The sequence below is a fragment of the Haliaeetus leucocephalus genome, unplaced genomic scaffold, assembly GCF_000737465.1.
Source record: "Haliaeetus leucocephalus isolate CR32 unplaced genomic scaffold, Haliaeetus_leucocephalus-4.0 Scaffold439, whole genome shotgun sequence".
NCBI lineage: Eukaryota > Metazoa > Chordata > Aves > Accipitriformes > Accipitridae > Haliaeetus > Haliaeetus leucocephalus.
The window spans coordinates 6,047,563-6,067,432 of NW_010972875.1; the positions used below are offsets into that span (position 1 = coordinate 6,047,563).

The following is a 19,870-nucleotide window of genomic DNA, read 5'->3' on the forward strand; positions in this document are numbered from 1 at the left end:
CCCAGGGCAAGCAAGAACAGTATTTGCATTAACTTCTTTTACTGATAAGTCTATAGTTTATAGCTCTGCTAGATGCAACATTTCAGGCAGAAAGTCTTTTTGAAAGGTGACATCTGCTTTGATTTCATGGCAATGATACAGTCTTAAGAAGCCACTGAAAATGGAGAGCACAAATCACAGACAGCTTTTATGCTATTTCTTCAAAAAGTCCAGGCTAGGATTTCTGAGGATGACAGAGGTAGGGCTTTCCCTCACATAAAAGAAAATCTTACCTCTGACCAATTTTTTCAATAATTTCTATAATTTTCCTGCACTTCTACCGTAAAAATATGTGACAAAATGACCTGCCACTTGAAAAGGGAGCTGGGGGAGGAGATGAGGAATAGAAAACTAATAGTCCACATGCTGCTGTTCCAGTCATCATTTAAGAACTCCATGAACTACAAAGTACATGGGCTTTTCTACTTTAAAAAAATTGACTACCTTTAAAATCACCAAATTTCCAGAAAGACAGACATAAGAGAGTAAATCAGGTGAAGAGCCTTTTAGAACAAGTTCTTTTCAGACTAAGTAAAAGCTGAAAGATTGTATAAATGGTATTTCACCTAAGTTACAACATGATAGTCAAGAGAAGATGTTCATTTTCTATGCAGTAATATCTGATTGCCAAGGACAGAAAGCACCACATTCCCCAGGCTGAGGCAAGATGTGCCCAGCTAAGGCCGTTACATCTGGCAACTCCAGCAGCCACAGAATGGGAAGTTGTCCATTGTACGTTTTGAGGTCATATTTGCTCTCTCTCAGGAGGTCTAGGGACTGCTGGCCTTTCTGGATTGTGGGGGGAATCTATCAGGATGAAGGGAGCAAATATCAGAAGAGTGTCCTCAATGGTATGCAATGCTATTTAGCTGAGGTCAGCTAAATGTGCCCTTTTCACATTTAAAAAAAAAAAACCAACAAACAAAAACTCTAACCAAAAAAACCTATCAAAAAACGTGCAAATGTGATCCACAGACTGGAGACCCAAATGTACCATGTATTCCTTCTGGCTCAAGAGGTTTTGAAAGCCTGTGGCAGTCACTGACATTGGCGAGTAGTGTGAAATTCAACAGAAACACAAACAGGCCAAGACTTAGGATCATTGTTAATGACAACGACATTTTAACGATCCATAAACTTCCTATTGCTACTGATACTCAGTTGCTGAGAGTTATCTAAAAATAAACTTCTGTTAAGTTAATCAATATGCAAAATACAAAAAGCCCTTCTTATTTCTTCCCTAGGACTACACCCTGACCATGTACTTCCAGCAGTCCTGGAGGGATAAGAGGCTCTCTTATTCTGGAATACCTTTGAACCTAACTCTGGACAACAGAGTGGCTGACCAGCTCTGGGTGCCGGACACGTATTTCCAAAATGACAAGAAATCATTTGTCCATGGGGTGACAGTGAAAAATCGAATGATTCGACTCCATCCAGATGGGACAGTCCTTTATGGCCTACGGTACGTGGGGTTTTTTAATCAGCTATATGGCCGTCCTAGCAGAATGCAAGTTGTGATTGGTAAGCGCAGGTAGTACTAATGCTGCTCTCCTCTCCTTTTTCATGGTTTCTCAGGGCAACTTTGTGAGTCAGCAAATACTCCATCTAGACCACCACAATATACCCGAGAATGTTCTGCAGGGCATCAAAACTACCTTTAATAGCTATAGCCATAACTAACAAAGCCTAATGCCTCCATTTCTTTCAGCTCTTCTGAGCATGTTAACGCTACTGATGAGTTCTTTATTATGGTTCTCACCCAGTAATCAATCACAGCTTAGACAAACACTTCATTCCTTCTGAAATTTCTCCAGCAGTTCTTTAGAACAATGTAAAATATGAAATTGGGAGTCATCTAAAGAAACATGACCAACATTTGGTAGGGAATAAAGATGATGACATTTGTAAATTTACATGAATTATTTAAAGATTATCTAGATGTCCGAGTACAGGTTTTCTTTAATCTGCCTTGGTTTATCACTGCCTCTTCACACCACAACTGCTTCTTCATACAGTGCAACCTATATACCCCCCTGTAGATAAAAATATATTCTAAAATCTGAACAGGCACAATCTAATGATAAGGTACACAAATGTAAAATTAAAACTAAACCAAATTACTTGTTATGTTGAGATTCCTACAGGGCCTGAGTAGGCTTTGCATTATTTTTAAAGTTAAGGTAGCTTTGCTTGGAAAAAAAAAAAAAAAAAAACCACAACAAAACCAACAAACGTTGCCTGCCTGAAACACCCTTTGATCACGGTTATCGTCCAACAGTGAAAATAATGTCCGGAGAATATAAACCTGAAAGCATACTTCAGTTACTCAGAAAAAAGTCACAACACAAAGCCTAGCTGAAATACCTCAAAATTGTACCCAAGATAGGATTGGAAAAAACAACAACAAGAAAAAGCAAAACAAAAACCCCAAACTGCTGCAGCAATTCAAAATGAAAATAATATTTGGGGAAAGATAACTTAGAGCTTACTGAAAATAAAAGTTTGAAGTGACCTCAGCTTATAAAAACATAACCTTTTAAAACACAATACTACCCATGCACTCAGAGAAAGCCTTCCAAACCATCAATTCAAGCTTCACAAGAAACAAAAAATCATTAAAAAAAATAATCATTTTGGTTCATTGTAAGTTTTCTTTTGAACTTGTCAGATTCACAGGCAGTGCATTAGTTGCTACCAACAACCACACAGGCACTTTGGTACAGCCAGATCTGTTCTGGTACAGAAAAACTGCTACTTCAGTTGTGAAAAAGAAAACAAGGAACCGATGAGGAAATAGCTGATAGAATACAGGCTGTCTATCATCTGCTAAACAGAGCATTTGAAAAATACATCTTTCCCATTGCCTTCAGACCTCCTATAGTTCCTTTCAATCAAACTGACTCCTGAAAATCAGCTTAGCAGGGCAGTTATGATTAGAGGACTTTTTGGCCCGAGAACTTTTCAAAATACTCCTTTCTTAAGGCAAGGAACTAAATTTATTTACATTCCAGGTTTTGGACAGTGGCAAGAATGTGCATTAGAGCTGAGTAGTCCCTCACATGCAGTTGTATACAATATAAACTACACTCAGAAAAATATATGCCATGCACGTGCTTCCACACACACACCATACGTCTGATATCGATAACTGTCTTCTGCAGAGATAGCAAAAGAAGCTGTGACACCTGGTGAACCTGCTGCAAGTCCTCTCACGTGCTTCACCCACAAAGCACCAGCCTGGCCAAGAAGCTGTGGCCTTGCCCGAGCATAATGTCTGTGGTCTCCCTCTCAGAGGTGGTCAGGCAAACCTCCAGAGCAACAGCAAAGATGGTCACCTTCACATAACAACATTGCTAGCTCATATAATTAGATAATCATTCGCATTTGAATGGTTAAGCAGCAGCTCTGCAACGTAATACCCCACCCAATACTTCACTGCTCTCAGTAGGAAAACCAAACAAAACCAAAACCCAAATAAACAGAAAGACCCCCACACTAATATAAAGGGCAATCTACATTCCACACACTTGCAGTCTAGCACTGCATGATTCCCTTCTCCTCCCTCACCCCTGCCTCAGCCCTTAAGGTGCGCTGGCACAGGGGTGACCTGGGGGTCTCCCAGGTTTCTGGGCTTCTCCATCTTCTCACCCCAGCGAAGGCAGCAGGGGCTCAGGGTGCAGCAGGGCCAAGTATTGCCAGACGTGCCCATATCCACCGACAGCGTTGTCATCACCAACCACGTGCAGGGAGAGATGCTCAGCTGTCAGGTTTTTTTTTCACATGTGCCATGTTTTCTCCAAGGACAAGGCAGCTGTTTAGACACATCTAGTGAGCAGACTTTGGTCTGCCAGCTGCCAGTGAAAACACATGCAGTGTCCCCATCCCACAAGAAAGATCTGATCAAAGACAAAGATAACAAATGAGCAGAAGAAAGAATGAAGTTAAGAGACATTGAAACAGGTTTCATACAACAGATGGCAATTATTGCACTAAGTTTGCACCTATTAGTGGTCACTTCCCTCATGGTAATAAATATGCTTCTGTCAGCCTATAGATTATCTTTAGATCATACAAGCAGCAATTTCTTCATATACCAGATGACACATATGCCTCATAAGTAGTAAAACAAGTGAATACACTGCAGAAAATGTTCTTAGGTAAAATTCAGCATTGCCCGTTAGAAATATGAACACAGCTCCAATCTTAGTCTCATGAGTAGAGAGGAAATTTTGCAACATATTAGCTTGCATTTAGCTTCTATGCAGTAGAGAGCATGAAGACAATATCACTGTCATGGCTTAGCCCCAGCTGGTAACTAAGCACCATGCAGCAGCTCGCTCACTCCTCCCCCCGTGGGATGGGGAGGACAATAAAAAAAATTAAAACTCATGGGTTGAGATAAGAACAGTTTATTAATTGAAATAAAATTAAAATATAATAATAGTAATTAAAAGGAAGAAAACAAAAAGAGAGAGAAATAAAACCCAAGACAAGTGATGCACAATGCAATTGCTCATCACCCACTGACCAATGCCTGAGCAGCGATCTGCCCCTTCCGGCCAACTGCCCCCCAGTTTGTATACTGACCGTGATGTTCTATGGTAGGGAATATCCCTTTGGCTAGTTTGGGTCAGCTGTCCTGGCCATGCTCCCTCCCAGCTTCTCATGCACCTGCTTGCTGGCAGAGCACAGGAAAATAAAAAATCCTTGACCTAGGATAAGCACTACTTAGGAACAACTAAAACATCAGTGTGTAATCAGCATTATTCTCACACTAAATCCAAAACACAGCACTGTACACCAGCTACTAGGAAGAAAATTGACTCTATCCCAGCTGAAACCAGGACAGTCACCAAACCTCTCACACAGGACCTGTGACCTGAGAGTTTCACTTTCATTCCTGAAGACAGAGCATTGGCCTGGCGTGACTTGAACAAGACAGACAACACCAGATACACTACAGACCAGGGTCTGAGTTCCCAACAAATGAGGCAGGGCCTTAAACCATCTCTCAAAGACGATTTAAATGCTTGCTTTCCCCCATGCCTCCTATTCCCTACACAAATTTTCTATTTTCAGTCCACAGTTAAATGTTTCTTTTCAGGCTCAGATATGAAATTTTACTGGCTTCTTTAAACAGGAATTGGAACAATCACAGCAGCTCTAAATAACCTGTTTTGCTTGCATCCATGTACTCGGCAGTTTGGCATTGATGCAATGTTCAGTCTCAACAGAGTTGAGGAAAAATAAAAGAAGGTTAATCATCTGGCTTTACAGATGAATAAACAAGGGAAACATGCACTGAATACACTGAACTGGTTTCAGATCATATAACAAAGCATTATCACTTCAGTATGTCTCCATTATAGTATTTCTATGATGAAAAAGAGTCTCTTTAGCTATTTTTTCCTGTAACTTTCAGCTGTTATATCCCCACAGTTTAAAGAACAATGTGTGCAAATAAACTTGTGCAGACACAGAATACTCCTAAAATTGTGCATTGCTGTTATGTCTCTTACTGCAAATGCTACCTCTGTTAATTATTCATAGTAGTGAATAACGTGTAACATTACTAACCAAATAAGTCTTTCATTCTATCACCCAAGAAACTAAACACACATAAATGTATTTAACTCCACATTAGTATTTCCACTGAATTCCACTTCAAATACGCTAGGGAAGTTGAGTGTCACTGTTAAGTATTATGTACCTGAAGTGCATGATTCTTCAGTTTCATCAAGTACTCCCACCAGCAGCTATTATTATTTTCTGTGATGTAGCCACCTGCTTCCTAAGGAAAAAAAAATCCCCTTGAGTCAATGTGCAAACCTGCAGCACTGAGGCTGGTGTCTGAGACAGCTCTAGCCTGGTCCCAGTACAGCTGGTGGAATACTGGATTCTTCTTTATTTTTTCTGCATTTTTAATAAGTCATCAGATCCCATTATCTATAACCCTTTTGATATCAGCAGTGTCTCTCATGCCTTTTATTGCCTTTTCAAGCAAGATTCTCTAGAAATCGCTCCCAAAGCTCTAGATTCTCAAACCAACACATGCTGTTGGTTTTTTTTTTCCTTGTCCTTTCTCCCCCTTTCCTGAGTAAGATCCTAGACATGTAATCTGTCTTTAAGATATTTAAGGAAACATCATTAATTTATTGTATTGAATACCATATTTAAATTCTTATGTCCCAATGTTAAGAATGGAAGTTCTGATTTAAATCATTCTTTCCTAGTATTTTTATGCCACCTCTTAATTCTTCTCAGCATTTCAGTAGCAGAACAATGACATCTTGTTGCTTCCAAGACATCTGTTCTGTTATCATGACATTGCCTCAAAATAAACATCAGCAGAATTTCATCTCGTGTGGTGAAAGCAGCATATCCTTTAAAAGTATTAGTTGTTGAGAAGCACAACCTACTTTCAGTGACACCTTTACACAGATTTCCCTCCCTTCTGATGTTCAGACACAAACCCATCTTTCATTAGGGCAGGTCTTCATTTATTTCAAGGCAGGGGGACTGAGCATATTGTGACAAGGACACGAAGATCTGGCTTGGAGAACCAAAAACTTTTGGTTTTAGTGAGACTGCACATTTTTATACTGCTGCAGCAGAGGATGCCACTTTGCTAGGCACTGCTACAACTGCAAGGGGACAGGGAGAATGATGATCTTTGCCTTCAACATAAAGACTTCTTACTTCATGACTTCTTACACAAAGAAGGTCTTCTGTGACGTAAACACTGTCAGACACATCCATCTACCTCCAATGAATTCACAAATGTGAACTGACACATACAACATTGTATTTACTAACCACTTATTCATGCAATATCCATAGAAGCCCATCTAGCATACTCCAAAGGTAGAATACAAGAAAAGCTATATTTAAATGCAGAATGCTTTGTTTTTAAATATAATATTCAAAGTAAATGTCTTGACTGTCTGTATTTTGGTGACACATCTGAGAGTGTTACTAAAGAAACTTGCTAGCCAGGAGCTTACATCTTTTAGTGGAGTGATATTTCCCTGCTTTGTGGATTGGTTTTGTATTGCCATGATTCGGCGTTTTGGTTTTCCTCCAAATCCTTCATAGATTTTATTAGAGATTCAATTATTGGGTCCTTTTGAGGACATCCCATCATGGCAACAAGCAGCCTACTTACACTGGTACTCAATAGATTGTTCTCACCTGTGTTACTAAACATCTCCAGCCAAAAAAAAAGACTGCAGTCATTCTAAATGATAAAAAACAATGTCCTCTAACTGAAATAAAAAGCTACTTTTTATTTCACTCTCCAGAAAAATACAGAACAACTTATAAAGCATTCTTTTATCAGGTGATAAAGTAGTTTTGAAAAATTATACAAAAAGCTATTTCTTCCATGTAGCAATGCCAAAAGATTTAGCAGCAGGCATCTTTAAAAAAAGAAGTGTTATGCTGGAGTAAAGAATCCAAGGAAAAGCAAGACATTAGATCACAGCTGACACAGAAGGCTTTACTTTCTCCTACCTAGTGTTTCCTGTATGGTTACCTGGTATTAAGGCGCACAAGAACCAATTTAGGACTTCCTTTATGTTTTTGAAACCTGAAGATATACAAGAACTTTGCAAAAATAAGTCAATCAAATATTTGTCATTTCTTCCACCTCCCAAAACATTTCAGTCTCTGAGGGTCAGTTTTCAGGATTCACGGGCAAATGAGTACATTCCCCAACGTACACCTATTAGGAAGGGGTAGGGATGAGGGGGGCAGTTCACATGTGCATTGTGGATGCCAGTTCAGCCTGCTGCAGGTCACACTGGGCCTGCTGCAAAATTTTTTCCAACAGAGTACCCTTAAGCAAGCAAACGTGCCTGATGGGCAGCCAGCATGGCCCCTAATCACAGGGGATGCACTGCTAGGAGCATTTTTTTAACTCGGAAGCAAAAAGGAGAGGAAGAGGACATGGCAAATTGATCCTGAGGCAGATGGATTTTCCTCTTTGTCCCTCCCGCTGCTTGTGGACTGTTTGAATTGTCTGTGCCCCTCTGTCAATCCTACTGTCACCTCCTCTTCCTAGTCCATAACCCAGTCCTTGGGCATGGCATGGCTGGTACAAGGAGATGAGCAAGCGATGACCAGTGCCTAAAGCCATGGGGAAAAAGCAGTTGGCACCAACAGTCTACACACAGAATACAGCATGCATGGCCAAAATACAGTTGCATTTATTGACCAGGCTTCAGTAGGTGTAGGAGAAAGAGCTACTCCTTACCCCTGGCGGTTACCAGAAGGAAAAAAGCACCAAAGTGTGGTGGGTTGACCCTGGCTGGGCGCCAGGTGCCCACCAAAGCTACTCTATCACTCCCCCCTCCTCAGCTGGACAGGGGAGAGAAAATATAACAAAAGGCTCATGGGTCAAGATAAGGACAGTTTAATAAAGTGAAAGCAAAGGTCGTGCGCGAAAGCAAAGGAAAACAAATGATGTTATTCTCTACTTCCCATCAGCAGGCAATGTCTGGCCACTTCCTGGGAAGCAGGGCTTCAGCATGCATAGTGGTTGCTCCAGAAGACAAAAAATGCCCCCTTCCGTCTCCCGTTACTTAGCTTTTATATCTGAGCTGACATCATATGGTATGGAATATCTGTTTGGTTAGTTTAGGTCAGCTGTCCCGGCTATGTCTCCTCCCAAGATCTTGCTCAGCCCCAGCCTGCCATTGAGGGGAGGGCAAAAATGTTGGAGAGCCAGCCTTGATGCTGTGCCAGCACTGCTCAGCAGTAGCCAAAACACTGGTGTGCTATCAACACCTTTCTAGCTACCAATGCACAGCACAGCACTACAAGGGCTGCTGTGGGGAGAATTAACTCCATCTCAGTTAGACCCAATACACTCCTCCAGCATGCATGTTCATAAAGTCAAAATGGAGAACATCTGTATTTGCCAGAGAGCTGCAGCACCACCAATATGTGATGTTGCCATAAGCTAAAATGCATTTTCAGGATTGTTCTTGCCACATGCAAAACTGGTTAATTTGACACAGTCCCAGGTCACTTCTCACACACTGCAGTTAATTTGATAGAGATTGCAAACTGGTTTGTATAATACACTCTGAGAAAAAAGATAAAATATATTTTATCATCTCAATACAGCTACAGTCTGCAATTTACTGCATGAAGCACAGTAGCACTCAACCAGGCACCGGCATACCAAGATATAGCTTATTTTTCACACAGAAGCTGAGGGATGTGCTCATCTAAATGCTGCTGAAAGCACAAGAAGGCAGTATAGGTATAGTCTGTCTCATAGCTCTATGGAAGAATGGTGAAGGAGCGCCAGGGAATGAGACACTCTCAGCATCACTCATTTTTAGTGAGTGAGCAAATCTAACTGAAAAACAGTTATATGCTCTAGTTGAGGAGAAAAAATACAGAACAGAATAAGAGAATCCTGCAGAAATTGTAATTGCTCACTTTGTCCTTCAGACAGAAAGAGAGCTGTAATTATATTCAGACACCAAACAAAAAAAACCAGCAAGAATAAAGGAACTGTAACCTCGCCACTCCTAAGCTCATCCCAAAAAAAACACTGCATTACTCTAGTTCAAATAAAAAGCACTTTTTGATTATTTTTACTTTAACAGTTGTCTCTTCCCCAGGCTGGTTGTCCCCTGCAGCCGTCTAACTTGCTAGCAGCAGGCAACGCGGCAGTAGCAGCACAAAGCTCTACTTCCCCACTGGGCCTGTTGCATTTCAGAAACATTTTTTCACGGCCAGCCAGACTTTTCTTCAGCTTAGATGTAGAAACCTGCATTTACATTCCCCACCAGCTTAGCTGCACTCCCCTCTCCCGGTGTGAATGCTTCTTCCCAAACCTGCCTCCTCCAGCTCCTCCCAGGACTCTTCATGCCCAGCCTGCGGTTTCTTATTCCCCAGCTTAATGTACAAAGATTGGAAGGGACAGAGTGCTACAGGATGATAAGGATGATAAATCAGTGGGGGACCAGCACATTTAGTCCATTCTGCTGCATGAAGCTCAATTCATCATTGTTTTAGTTCTCCAGTGTTTAGGTGGGCACTGGTGGGAAACTCTATGTACAACATTGCTCTATACCCGTCCCCAGAGGCTGCAGTGTACCTCACTGCTTAACGCCATGGCTGGAAATTGAAGAGACAACCTCAGCTCAGGCACCTCCTCACTCTAGACTGGTTGGATTTGTAACCTTTATGCTATGTCTGTGTAATGCCATATATACAGTGAAATGCAGTCTAACTACTACTTTCCTTACATGTTCGTTATACATAACATATCAATCAACACAGGGTTTTATCATTTCTTTAACATCGTTTGATAAGGAATACCTAAGACTGAGATCATTGTAGTAATTTATAACTGAAAACACACAGCCAAAACTGAGGAAATTCAAGACAAAAGTGAGTACAGCCCTTAAAACTTACAGGGCCTCATTTACATAGACCTTTACTACTGCAGGTAAACCAGAAAACCTGCAACTGCTTATGGGCTTCTATGTGCAAACTAAAAATACTGCTTCCAAAACACTGACGTTTTATTCAGTGCCAAGCCCAAAACAGAGCCCGCAGGCTTATTAAAATGAAGTGGTAAATTGGTAGTTAACAAACAGCACAAATGGAAATGGAAGGCTGAAAACTGTAAGAAAAAGGAAGACACAGCTAGGGTCCTCTCCAGCTGCCAGGGCAGGGGAAGAGGTCCCAGGCATAACTCAGAGACAGCCTTGCTGTCGTCCTTTAGCACGAACGGCCTCACAAACAGCCAGGGGGAAGCCACCGGCTGCCCATCCCCAAAAGAGGTGCTCTCCTCGTCACTGACAGCACGCAAACCGAAATCCCTCCAGTGGCATGTGCAACAACTCCCCCTCTTCCCCGACCCCCAGTAAACAGCAGATGTGGCAGAAACACGCAGCTCTGGGGGGAGCAACTATTCATAAGCTCCCACTAAATTGTCAAATAATTCCCTGTATTTGATTTGGAGCCTTCTCCGGCAATTTCAACCAACTCAATTTTATTCAATTTTCACATAGCATTTTTTGATGTGAAAATACCCTAGGGAAGGTGGGGAAACACTTCAGGTTGAATGACTCCCACAGAGAGTGTATTAAAAAAAAAAAAAAAAAAAAAAACAAAAACCAAAATAACCACAAGTCCTTAACATGGACTCAGCTTTAAATGTGAGCAGTGGCTCTTGTAATCAGTAGTTAAGTACATAAGCAGTCTGGTGGAGTCATAACAACTGGCTTCACAGGCTTGAATTTAAACACAAGCTTTAGATGCTGTAATTGATTGTGGCTATCAAGTACAGCACTTCGAAGAACTGAATTATAAGCATTTTGTAGAGCAAAGCCCACTAGGCTTTTTTCAAAGACCACTTAATTCAAGCAGATCCTAGATCAAACTCAGATTACTAAAGTTACATGTCACCTATTTAAATATATTAATATTGTTAAAATACTATTTAACCACATTAATACTATCCAAAGAACAATAGAAAAATAATTAGACAACAATTAACAAACGTTTAATCTTAAAGCTAGAAGACACTGCAAAGTATGGATTACAAATTTTCTATGCAGCACATCATTTCTTACTGTCTTGGTATAAATTGGTTTTGGACAATTTTCTTATCCTCTATTTTACAGACTGTGTTCTGCCTACTAAATCTGAGCAACTCCTCCCTTTCTCTCCTATCAGAAGTGCAAATGTCTTCCAATACTTTGGAATTATTACTCAGCCACTATCAACCCAATCTGCATCAAAATTGCACTTCTAAATATAATGGTCTTTAAATTTTTTTACTATTTATTTTTTAAAATAACTCCATTTGCACCAAAGCTCATCTCTAGTGTGTATAAATAACGCTATTATTTGTAGTTGCCTCAAACACATTGGGAGACAGAAATTAAGTAAAAATAAATTTAATGGCAGAGAATAACACTGAAGTACCTTTGATCAAGAAGAATTTCAAATAAATTTATATACACTCTAAGAATCACTTCATCCAATAATAGCATAGGCAATTTTTACAAGTATTTCTTTACTTGCTTTTAGGGGGTAGATATCAGATGAGAAAGGAGCATTTGTATATTTACCATCTCAGCTTTCTCCTCTCACAAACCATAAAAGCTCATGCCTGATAACGTGTTAGGTGCACAAATATCTTATAATTGAGCAACCAGAAAGAAAATCCCCACAAGCTTTTCACAAGTGAGCTACGTAACTCCTACTGTATCAGTGTGGCCATTCGCATATGCACCATTATGGTAGCACGAATGTCATCTTCACACTCTGGAAGTTAGTGCTTAACTTTGCATAACTTTATAATATTTGCTTTTTCACTGGAATACTAGATTTTGAACACATTTCTTGCTGCTTATACTTTGCAAGGAACACTAAATGGACATATACAATTACACCACTTCTATTTTTAAAAAAGGCAAAAGCTTTTCTAAAACCCGCTGCAATTTAACTTATAGAGCTGCTCTGTATCATTAGCAGTACAGATTATTTAGTGTATGCTTTTATATAATGCTACATACAGGCATATGACAATAGAGATCTGGCTGAATCCCAATATGCTAACATACTTTAAGTAGTACACTTCATATCAGCATACATTTGGTACATACCACAGAATGTGTGTTTTCCAGGTCTTGAAGTTCATTAAAAAGGCATATAATAAAAAGCAAATCCATTTCCCTCTAATAATAAAAATTTAAAAGGGACAGTAAAGTGGTACTTTGCTGCAGATTTCCAATTTGCATGCTATTAATTTTGGGCATGCCGAGAACAATTATTATTGAGGGAGAAGAACGTAAGTTCTTAGCTGCTCAAAACCAAGCTCACTCATTTCATTTATATTGATGTTGATCTGTGACATCAGTGAAGTTCCTGTTCAACCAAAATCAGAGTGGTGGGCGGCAAGGGGTAAATCTGTACCTTTTCTATGTAATAAAATTATCAGGCAGGTAAATTAAGGTCCTAGGGGAGGCAGCAAATATTTTATCAGACCTGCCCCAAACTGATGAATGCACTTTGATCTACAAGAGGGAGGAGTCTTAATTTAGGTATTCTCTCCAAGAGACAAGAACCGTCCTAAGGAACGCTACCCTAAAGCTGCAGAAATCCTGAACAAATGCTGGGACAGCCCATTCACTAACAACACCCAAAGTGAAAAAGATTAATAAAAGATGCCAGGTTGTGGGGGTCGCTGCTTCTCAGAGACATCCCCTTTGCTCACAAAGCTCACAGCTGTCAGGCTGTACCTGCTCTGTGCTGTACCACACAGAAGGTGGGCTTGTACCAAATCAAGTGTTTAAGGGTATCAGCATCAAGAGCAACCCTGCCTTGATTAATTCACTAAGGCAAACACACACAGTGTTTTTAAGTAACTTTAAAACAGATTAAGAACTGGTTTTTGAGTACAATGCTAAGATGAAAATAAGCATGCATAAAAAAAATGTTTTCAGGCAATGTATTTTCTCCTTAACCCTCACTCTTCTACAAATATCTCCACTTAAAAGAAAAAGAGGATTACCCTTTCTTCTCAAATTTCATTGTCCTAGTTTAGAAGTAGCTGCAAGAGAATTTACGATCTAGAAAATAGCCAAGCCCTTGAGTATAATAAAATGTAAAATGAATTACTCCATAAAATACAATAGTACATTCCTCTATGTGGCGCTTTTGCTACAGTATCAACATATATGGTCTCATAACTGCCAGGCCAAAATGACCTCATTTTAAGAGGCAAAATGTGTGACAACTAGAATGTTTTAATCTATAAAGCCATTAATAAAATGAGATTACCAAGTATTGCTATAGCATTGGTAATACAATCCCACCTTAAACTGACCTCTTGTTGTTGGACTGAGAAGTCAACCTGAGCAGCCATGAAGGGGTAGGTATTTCAAATACAATTTATGTAGTTTTGAATGACATATTTGATTGGATTACAAATATAATTAGACATCATTTTTCATGAATGAAGAATCATTCATTCATTTTCATGAATGAAGAATCTAGAAGTATCAGAAGTACTGGAGCTACTCGGAGCCTAAAGCAAGAGTCAAAAGTGTGGACAAAGCAACTTGAAAACTCAGCAGTTAAACCTACAGTAGCTAGATTTACATGGGAGTGACCTACATGGGGGTCTGAGCTGACCACAACCTATTTCTTGATCTCTGGGTAAACTGTCAGGCAGCAACATCAGCCTCAGCTCCCCCAGCCCAGGTGCAGCATTGTCTACTCCCAGTGTGGCTGGTTTCACCTTAGCTGAGGTACCTGCTCACAAGTCAGAGTAACACAGTAATCACAGCCTCCAACCTCAGTACCAACAAGTCCCACTGACAGAAGCATTGGCTCCAATTCTTGAAATTCCTTTAAAAAACAAACTTCCCAAACCCCCCAAAAAACCCCACACACATACCACGCACACAAAACAACCAAATAAAATACAATACATACACACAAACAAACAAAAAAAACCCCCACACACAGCTTCTTCCTAGAGTTGGGTCAGTAAGAGTATAAACTTAGCTTTTCTTTGGAAAGAACAGCTAAAGCCGAATCAAAGCAAGCACAAATTATTTGTGCTTACTTCTTGCAAAACTTTGTATTTTCCACACATGAAAAAAGTCCCATCCTTCACGCTCATGAAAAAAATGCCAAAGACCACTTTTTCGAAGCTATGTGCATAACAATAGGCTTGGTCCATCAAGACACCAATCATCTTCCCAAAAGATATATATATATACACACACACCCTCTTATATTACCATCATTTCTATAGATTGGACAGAAAAGTTGATCATCTGAGAAGATAAGTTACATACAAAATGTAAGCTGACATCTCCCATGCATCACGGCACAGACAGAAGAAATTTGGGGAAGTTTAGACCCCTTGGCCCTTTTCAGGCCTGGGAAATTTAACTATCTGATGCATGCTGCATGTCGCTTTTAGCAGAGCCACTCTGGCCACCTCAAAGAGCATGGTCACAAGAGACTGCAAATGCAGCATTTTTCATAATCTTTTGATGGATGGATTTTTAAACTATGTAAGACAGTGTGATCAAGTGGTTATATTGGAAGCATAAGCCTACTTCCAGTCCTGTTCGCAACATACTTGTTTAAATGAAGAATCTGGAAAGTAAATCTGGTGTGGAAATCTTAATATTTTTGGTTCTATTAGCTAACATGGGATGTTTTAAATTTGTTCTCAGGTTTGATGATAAACCTTTTTACAAAGGGAAGACCATATCTCTTAAGGCTATCTATTTTTTGGTAAAATGGGAGGTAATATTTAAGAGTTTTTGAAAGGCCTAACAGTTATCCAAGTAAATCACCTATATGTCCCCAATGCTGTATTTATTAGTTTTAGTATGTTCTGATCAAGGGACAGAAAGAAAAACATTGCACAGATTTTATAGGTAAGGATTTAGTTCAAATAATGTCTTAATCCATTTCCCATTATTTTCTTCTGTCAGAAAACATCTATGAACACAGCTTTGGAGTCCAATCAAAAAAAACACTTTCAATTTCTGTTTTATTAGCTCAAACTATTCTACAAGGGGTATTTCAATACTTGAAGAAATGTATCTGAAGAAATACTTTTGAAGACTCTCTAGTCAGACATTTTGCAAATGAGGGAGGGGAGAGAATAAAAATTTGTCAAATTATTTCCTAAGAATCATTCCATTGACCCCAGCTGGCATCATTTGAAATACAGTTGGCTACTAGCCTACTTGTCTTGTTACAAGGTCTCCAACTGTTGAGTCTTTCACTGAAAGAAATAAATAAAACAACTATAAAAATTACCACTTTTTTTTTTGGCAGGATTCTAGGATGGTGTATCAATTTTTCATTTTTTAAATTATCTCTTTGCATGAGACTGATAATTCGGCTTTCAATACAATTAATGCTGCCTCTTCTCGATACAGGGTATACATCTCACCGTTTGCAGAAAATTACTAAAATGTGTAAGAATTCCAAGCTCTCTCTGGGATGTTAGATGGTGTTAAGCCTAAACTGGCACAAGACCTATATCAGCTAGATTTTTTAAAAATATTTAAGACAAATATTTCAGCTTTTCACCATCTACCTTTGGATCCAAGGAACAGCAATTACTGTTGAAACACTTTAAGATGAGCCAAAAAGAGTTTAGCAACTAAAAACTTCTATAAGTAAAATGCTTTAAAAAAAATTCTCTAAGTAGTAATTTAACTCAAATTCTAGACATTTTTAAAATACACAGCTATCATCCAATTGTGGGCAGTAAGTGTGCATTAAGACTACCAAAGATTTCTCAGTGTTACCTGGGAGCCCCCTGCTGGGACTCTGCCTTTGGAAAACAAGCAAAGAGAAGAGTTTTGTTTTGAAGGTGTGTCACAGATGTTTCAGTAATATTTAATTACTCTACATATGGTATATTATCAACCTTAGAGCCACTGAATGCTTAATTTCTCATAAGCAAATCACTACACAGGAGAAAAATAAATAATTTTTCTCTGCATAACAAATCCATTTGCTTGGAATTTGCTAAATACTTAAAATATTTTAAAATATTCCTAATTCTGGGAAATGCATGGAAATTAAAACAGACAGCCTGTGTGCTAGATATAAGGGATCCAAAAAGGCAGATGATCTGTGTGGCTATCATTAAAGATGCCATAAAACACAATTAGGTTTATTCAGTTTGATTAACAACAACAACAAAAAAACCAACAAGCAACAACAGCCCAGATGGAACAGAAAAACCTAGTAAAACACTTTTAGGGCTGCAGGAAAAGAAAAATGCCAAAATTCATCTTTGCTTCTATTGAAGAATAGTGGTTTTATTGCACCACCTGATTTAACTGCCAAAAAATATACAAGTTTTCAGGCACACAAGCTCAATTTTGGGTCAAACCAAAGCAACAAATTTCAGGTTAAGTACAGGTTAGAACAACTGCTCTGACCTCACAGATCCCTCAGTCTTTTCTTTCCTGACAAAACTTATATAGAATATTTCAACCCATACTGCAATCGCTACCTCTTCCGTTCCACCAAGTACGGTTGTTCAGAGCGCTGTGCAATTAGACTACCCAGGATTATAAGCAGCAGCTTTTTCCCATAAGTATTTTGTACCCGTATCATTTCACTCTTCTGGTTGTGAATGGTACAGCCATCAAGCTTAGTTTCCAGATTCACCTTTGAGGATGTTTTGTAGGTCTCCCTATAAGCTCAAGATTGAGACATCAATAGTGGAGTACCTGCTTCATTAGAAATGTTTTCTCAATGGCAATGGGAGTTTCCATCTTTTATGAGCATTGAGCCGATGGCTGTTTGATATGTATATATATCTGAGCTTTCATTCACTAGTGATCTTTTATTCCATTTCTAATTCCTTTTTTTCTATTATTTCTTAGTGGCAAAATGTCAGGCTTATTTTTAAGATGCCAGTGAAAATATCAAAGCATTTTCTTGAAAAAAATTCAAAGGCCTGCATGCCCACAAGATTATAAGTAAAGCTCCCTGAATACTGCACAGCGCTGTCCATGAATTTTCACTGACATGGGGAATAACTCAATCTTTTGCCATACTCAGTCACCTGTAGGAAATTTTGTCAGTATAAGCGAGGTATTATTTGCCAAATTTAAGAGCTATTAGTATACTCAAAGAGACAGCCCTGGCCATAGCAACAGGAGTTAAAAGATCAAAGGAAGAAAAACTTATCATAGTTCTTCCCACTATACCAGGCATGCACTTATTTTGTGTAAATGTAACAAGAAGTAAAATTTATACGTAAATATTCCTCCTTCCAAAGGAGCCTCGAATTAGACCCAAGAAGACTGTATTAAACTTGTAGAAGCTGCAATATATAAAGTTCAATATATAACATTTCCAAACCCATTTTTAGATCCCTCTCCTGGAAAGGTTCCCAACTCCTTCCTTCAATACAAAAATAAGGTGTCCATTCAAGGAAAAGAAATCATTCTGTGAAACCCTTGGACAACCAGTGTGGAATTTGAACACAGTGTGATAGCTCCTTATAGTGAGCCCTCTGCAGCCCATAAGAGAAGGCAAAAAACCAGCAAACAGCATTAAGCCTATTCACCTGAGGAACTCCTGCTCTCTCAGACAGTTTTGAAACAGCAAAAAAGGGGCTAAACCCAGAGTGTAAATCATTCCCTATAAATTATATATTCCTTTTGCATCTTGATCTGCTGGGAGTAAGAGAGGAACTGTCTGTTTGCTTATCTCTGAAGTAAGCCATCTTGCTCTTTGAAAATCTAGAGTTCATAATAATCCATCCACTGAGCTGTCATCAAGGCTGTAGAGCACCTTTTCTTTAGGCTTACCTGAACACCTAGCCTTAGCAATAACATGTTATTTAGCTACTAAACATAATAGCAAAAAATTTATACAGAACGGAAAGTGGAAGGATGAGAGTTTCAGAACAATACAGGTTGGCATGATGTCTTTCATACTTTTCTATATTTTCATTAGCTACCTTGATGAAAGAATGCCCATGTAATTTATTACAGCTTCCATCATTAAAACATTTCAGGGAAGAACTTCTGAACTATGAAATCCAGAAGAAAATACAATACAGTAGTCACGCAGCAGTGTCTTACTGTATTTCTCTCTTGGCCCGTGAGAAAAAAGAAGTAAAATTACCCAACCACTTCTTGGGGCTCCAAGAAGCCATGCAACACAGCAAGGTTGTGACAAAACAACACAAAGCGAGAATTAAACACCATAAACAACTTGATTTTATCTGAAAACTCTCTTTAATGAGTCAGACAACTTGAGCAGAAAAGAAATTTGTCTGTTTGTGTAAGCTTCATTCTTCATCCAGTATTTTAACATTATGGTAAAGAGCATCTCTATCATCTAAGGAGATTTTTGCTTATTCTGTCCTTGTGAACATTGCATGAATAAAGGCACAGTAGCATTCAACAGCCTATCATACTGCGCTCTTAAAGCTAAAGATGGAAGAAACAGGCACGACAGATACTGTGAGGAATTATATGTCAACAGTTTGTAGAAATCAAATGCAGATATGTTGCTAGGAGAGAACAAAAGCCTGCAGAGTCTGAGCTTGCAGAATATTAAAGCTTACTCAAGGCAGGAGGAAAAAGGTGACAAGAAGGCCTGACACAGGTCAACACCAGAGCCTGAGCCAGAAGATTCTCAAAAGTACATGGATATTATCTGTGCTGATGTTTATGGACCTGAGGAAGACAAGTCTTGCTCTCATTCAGCTCATGGCTTTGGTTCATAAAACGTGCTCATTTTGTTTCTTTCATCAAGGCTTTGATTCTCTCTGTTGGAAGAGCCAATAGCCAATACCTCCCCACATTCACATAACATCCAGCTTCCTCACATTTCACAAGTGCACGCGATCTTGCCAAATGCATTTGCACCACCACTCAGAACATAGCTAAACTTCATTATTTTAATGAAAAATCAAGTGTTCTCTAGACAGCCTTTCTACGCGAGTACCCTAAATGCAGCTCTACAGTCAAAATGAATATGTAAAAAGGTACCAGGAGATTCTATTCATACCTCTTCTTGGATTTCAGATACAAATTGGCACAGTTTTAATTGCAACCTGCCAGCCCTATGAAACGCTAAGTATCAAAAAGTATGTCTGTGCTGCATAATGAGGCATGGAGCGGACAAACTGAACTTTAAGTACTTACTGGGACCTTTTACTCTCCTACTTGAAGAGGTCTGTCTCTCTGGCTGTCCTGTATTCCATGCGTTTGAAAAATGTTGTGTGCCGAGGAGAAATTAGAATAGCTAGTGGATTTTGAGTGCCTAACTTGGATGACCAGGC

The 19,870-nt window shown here is 39.2% G+C and overlaps 1 protein-coding gene across 2 annotated transcripts in view; it reads left to right on the plus strand.

Moving 5' to 3' along the window:
* The first annotated feature begins 1,289 nt into the window (after nt 1-1,289).
* The window catches only part of GABRB1 (gamma-aminobutyric acid (GABA) A receptor, beta 1), a 64,145-nt gene continuing 45,564 nt past the window's right edge, over nt 1,290-19,870 (plus strand). For both annotated transcript variants that reach the window (XM_010574493.1, XM_010574494.1), the window contains exon 1: nt 1,290-1,504. In XM_010574493.1, coding sequence (XP_010572795.1) covers nt 1,299-1,504 — 206 coding nt within the window. In that variant the 5' untranslated portion in view covers nt 1,290-1,298. The remainder of the gene's footprint in view (nt 1,505-19,870) is intronic.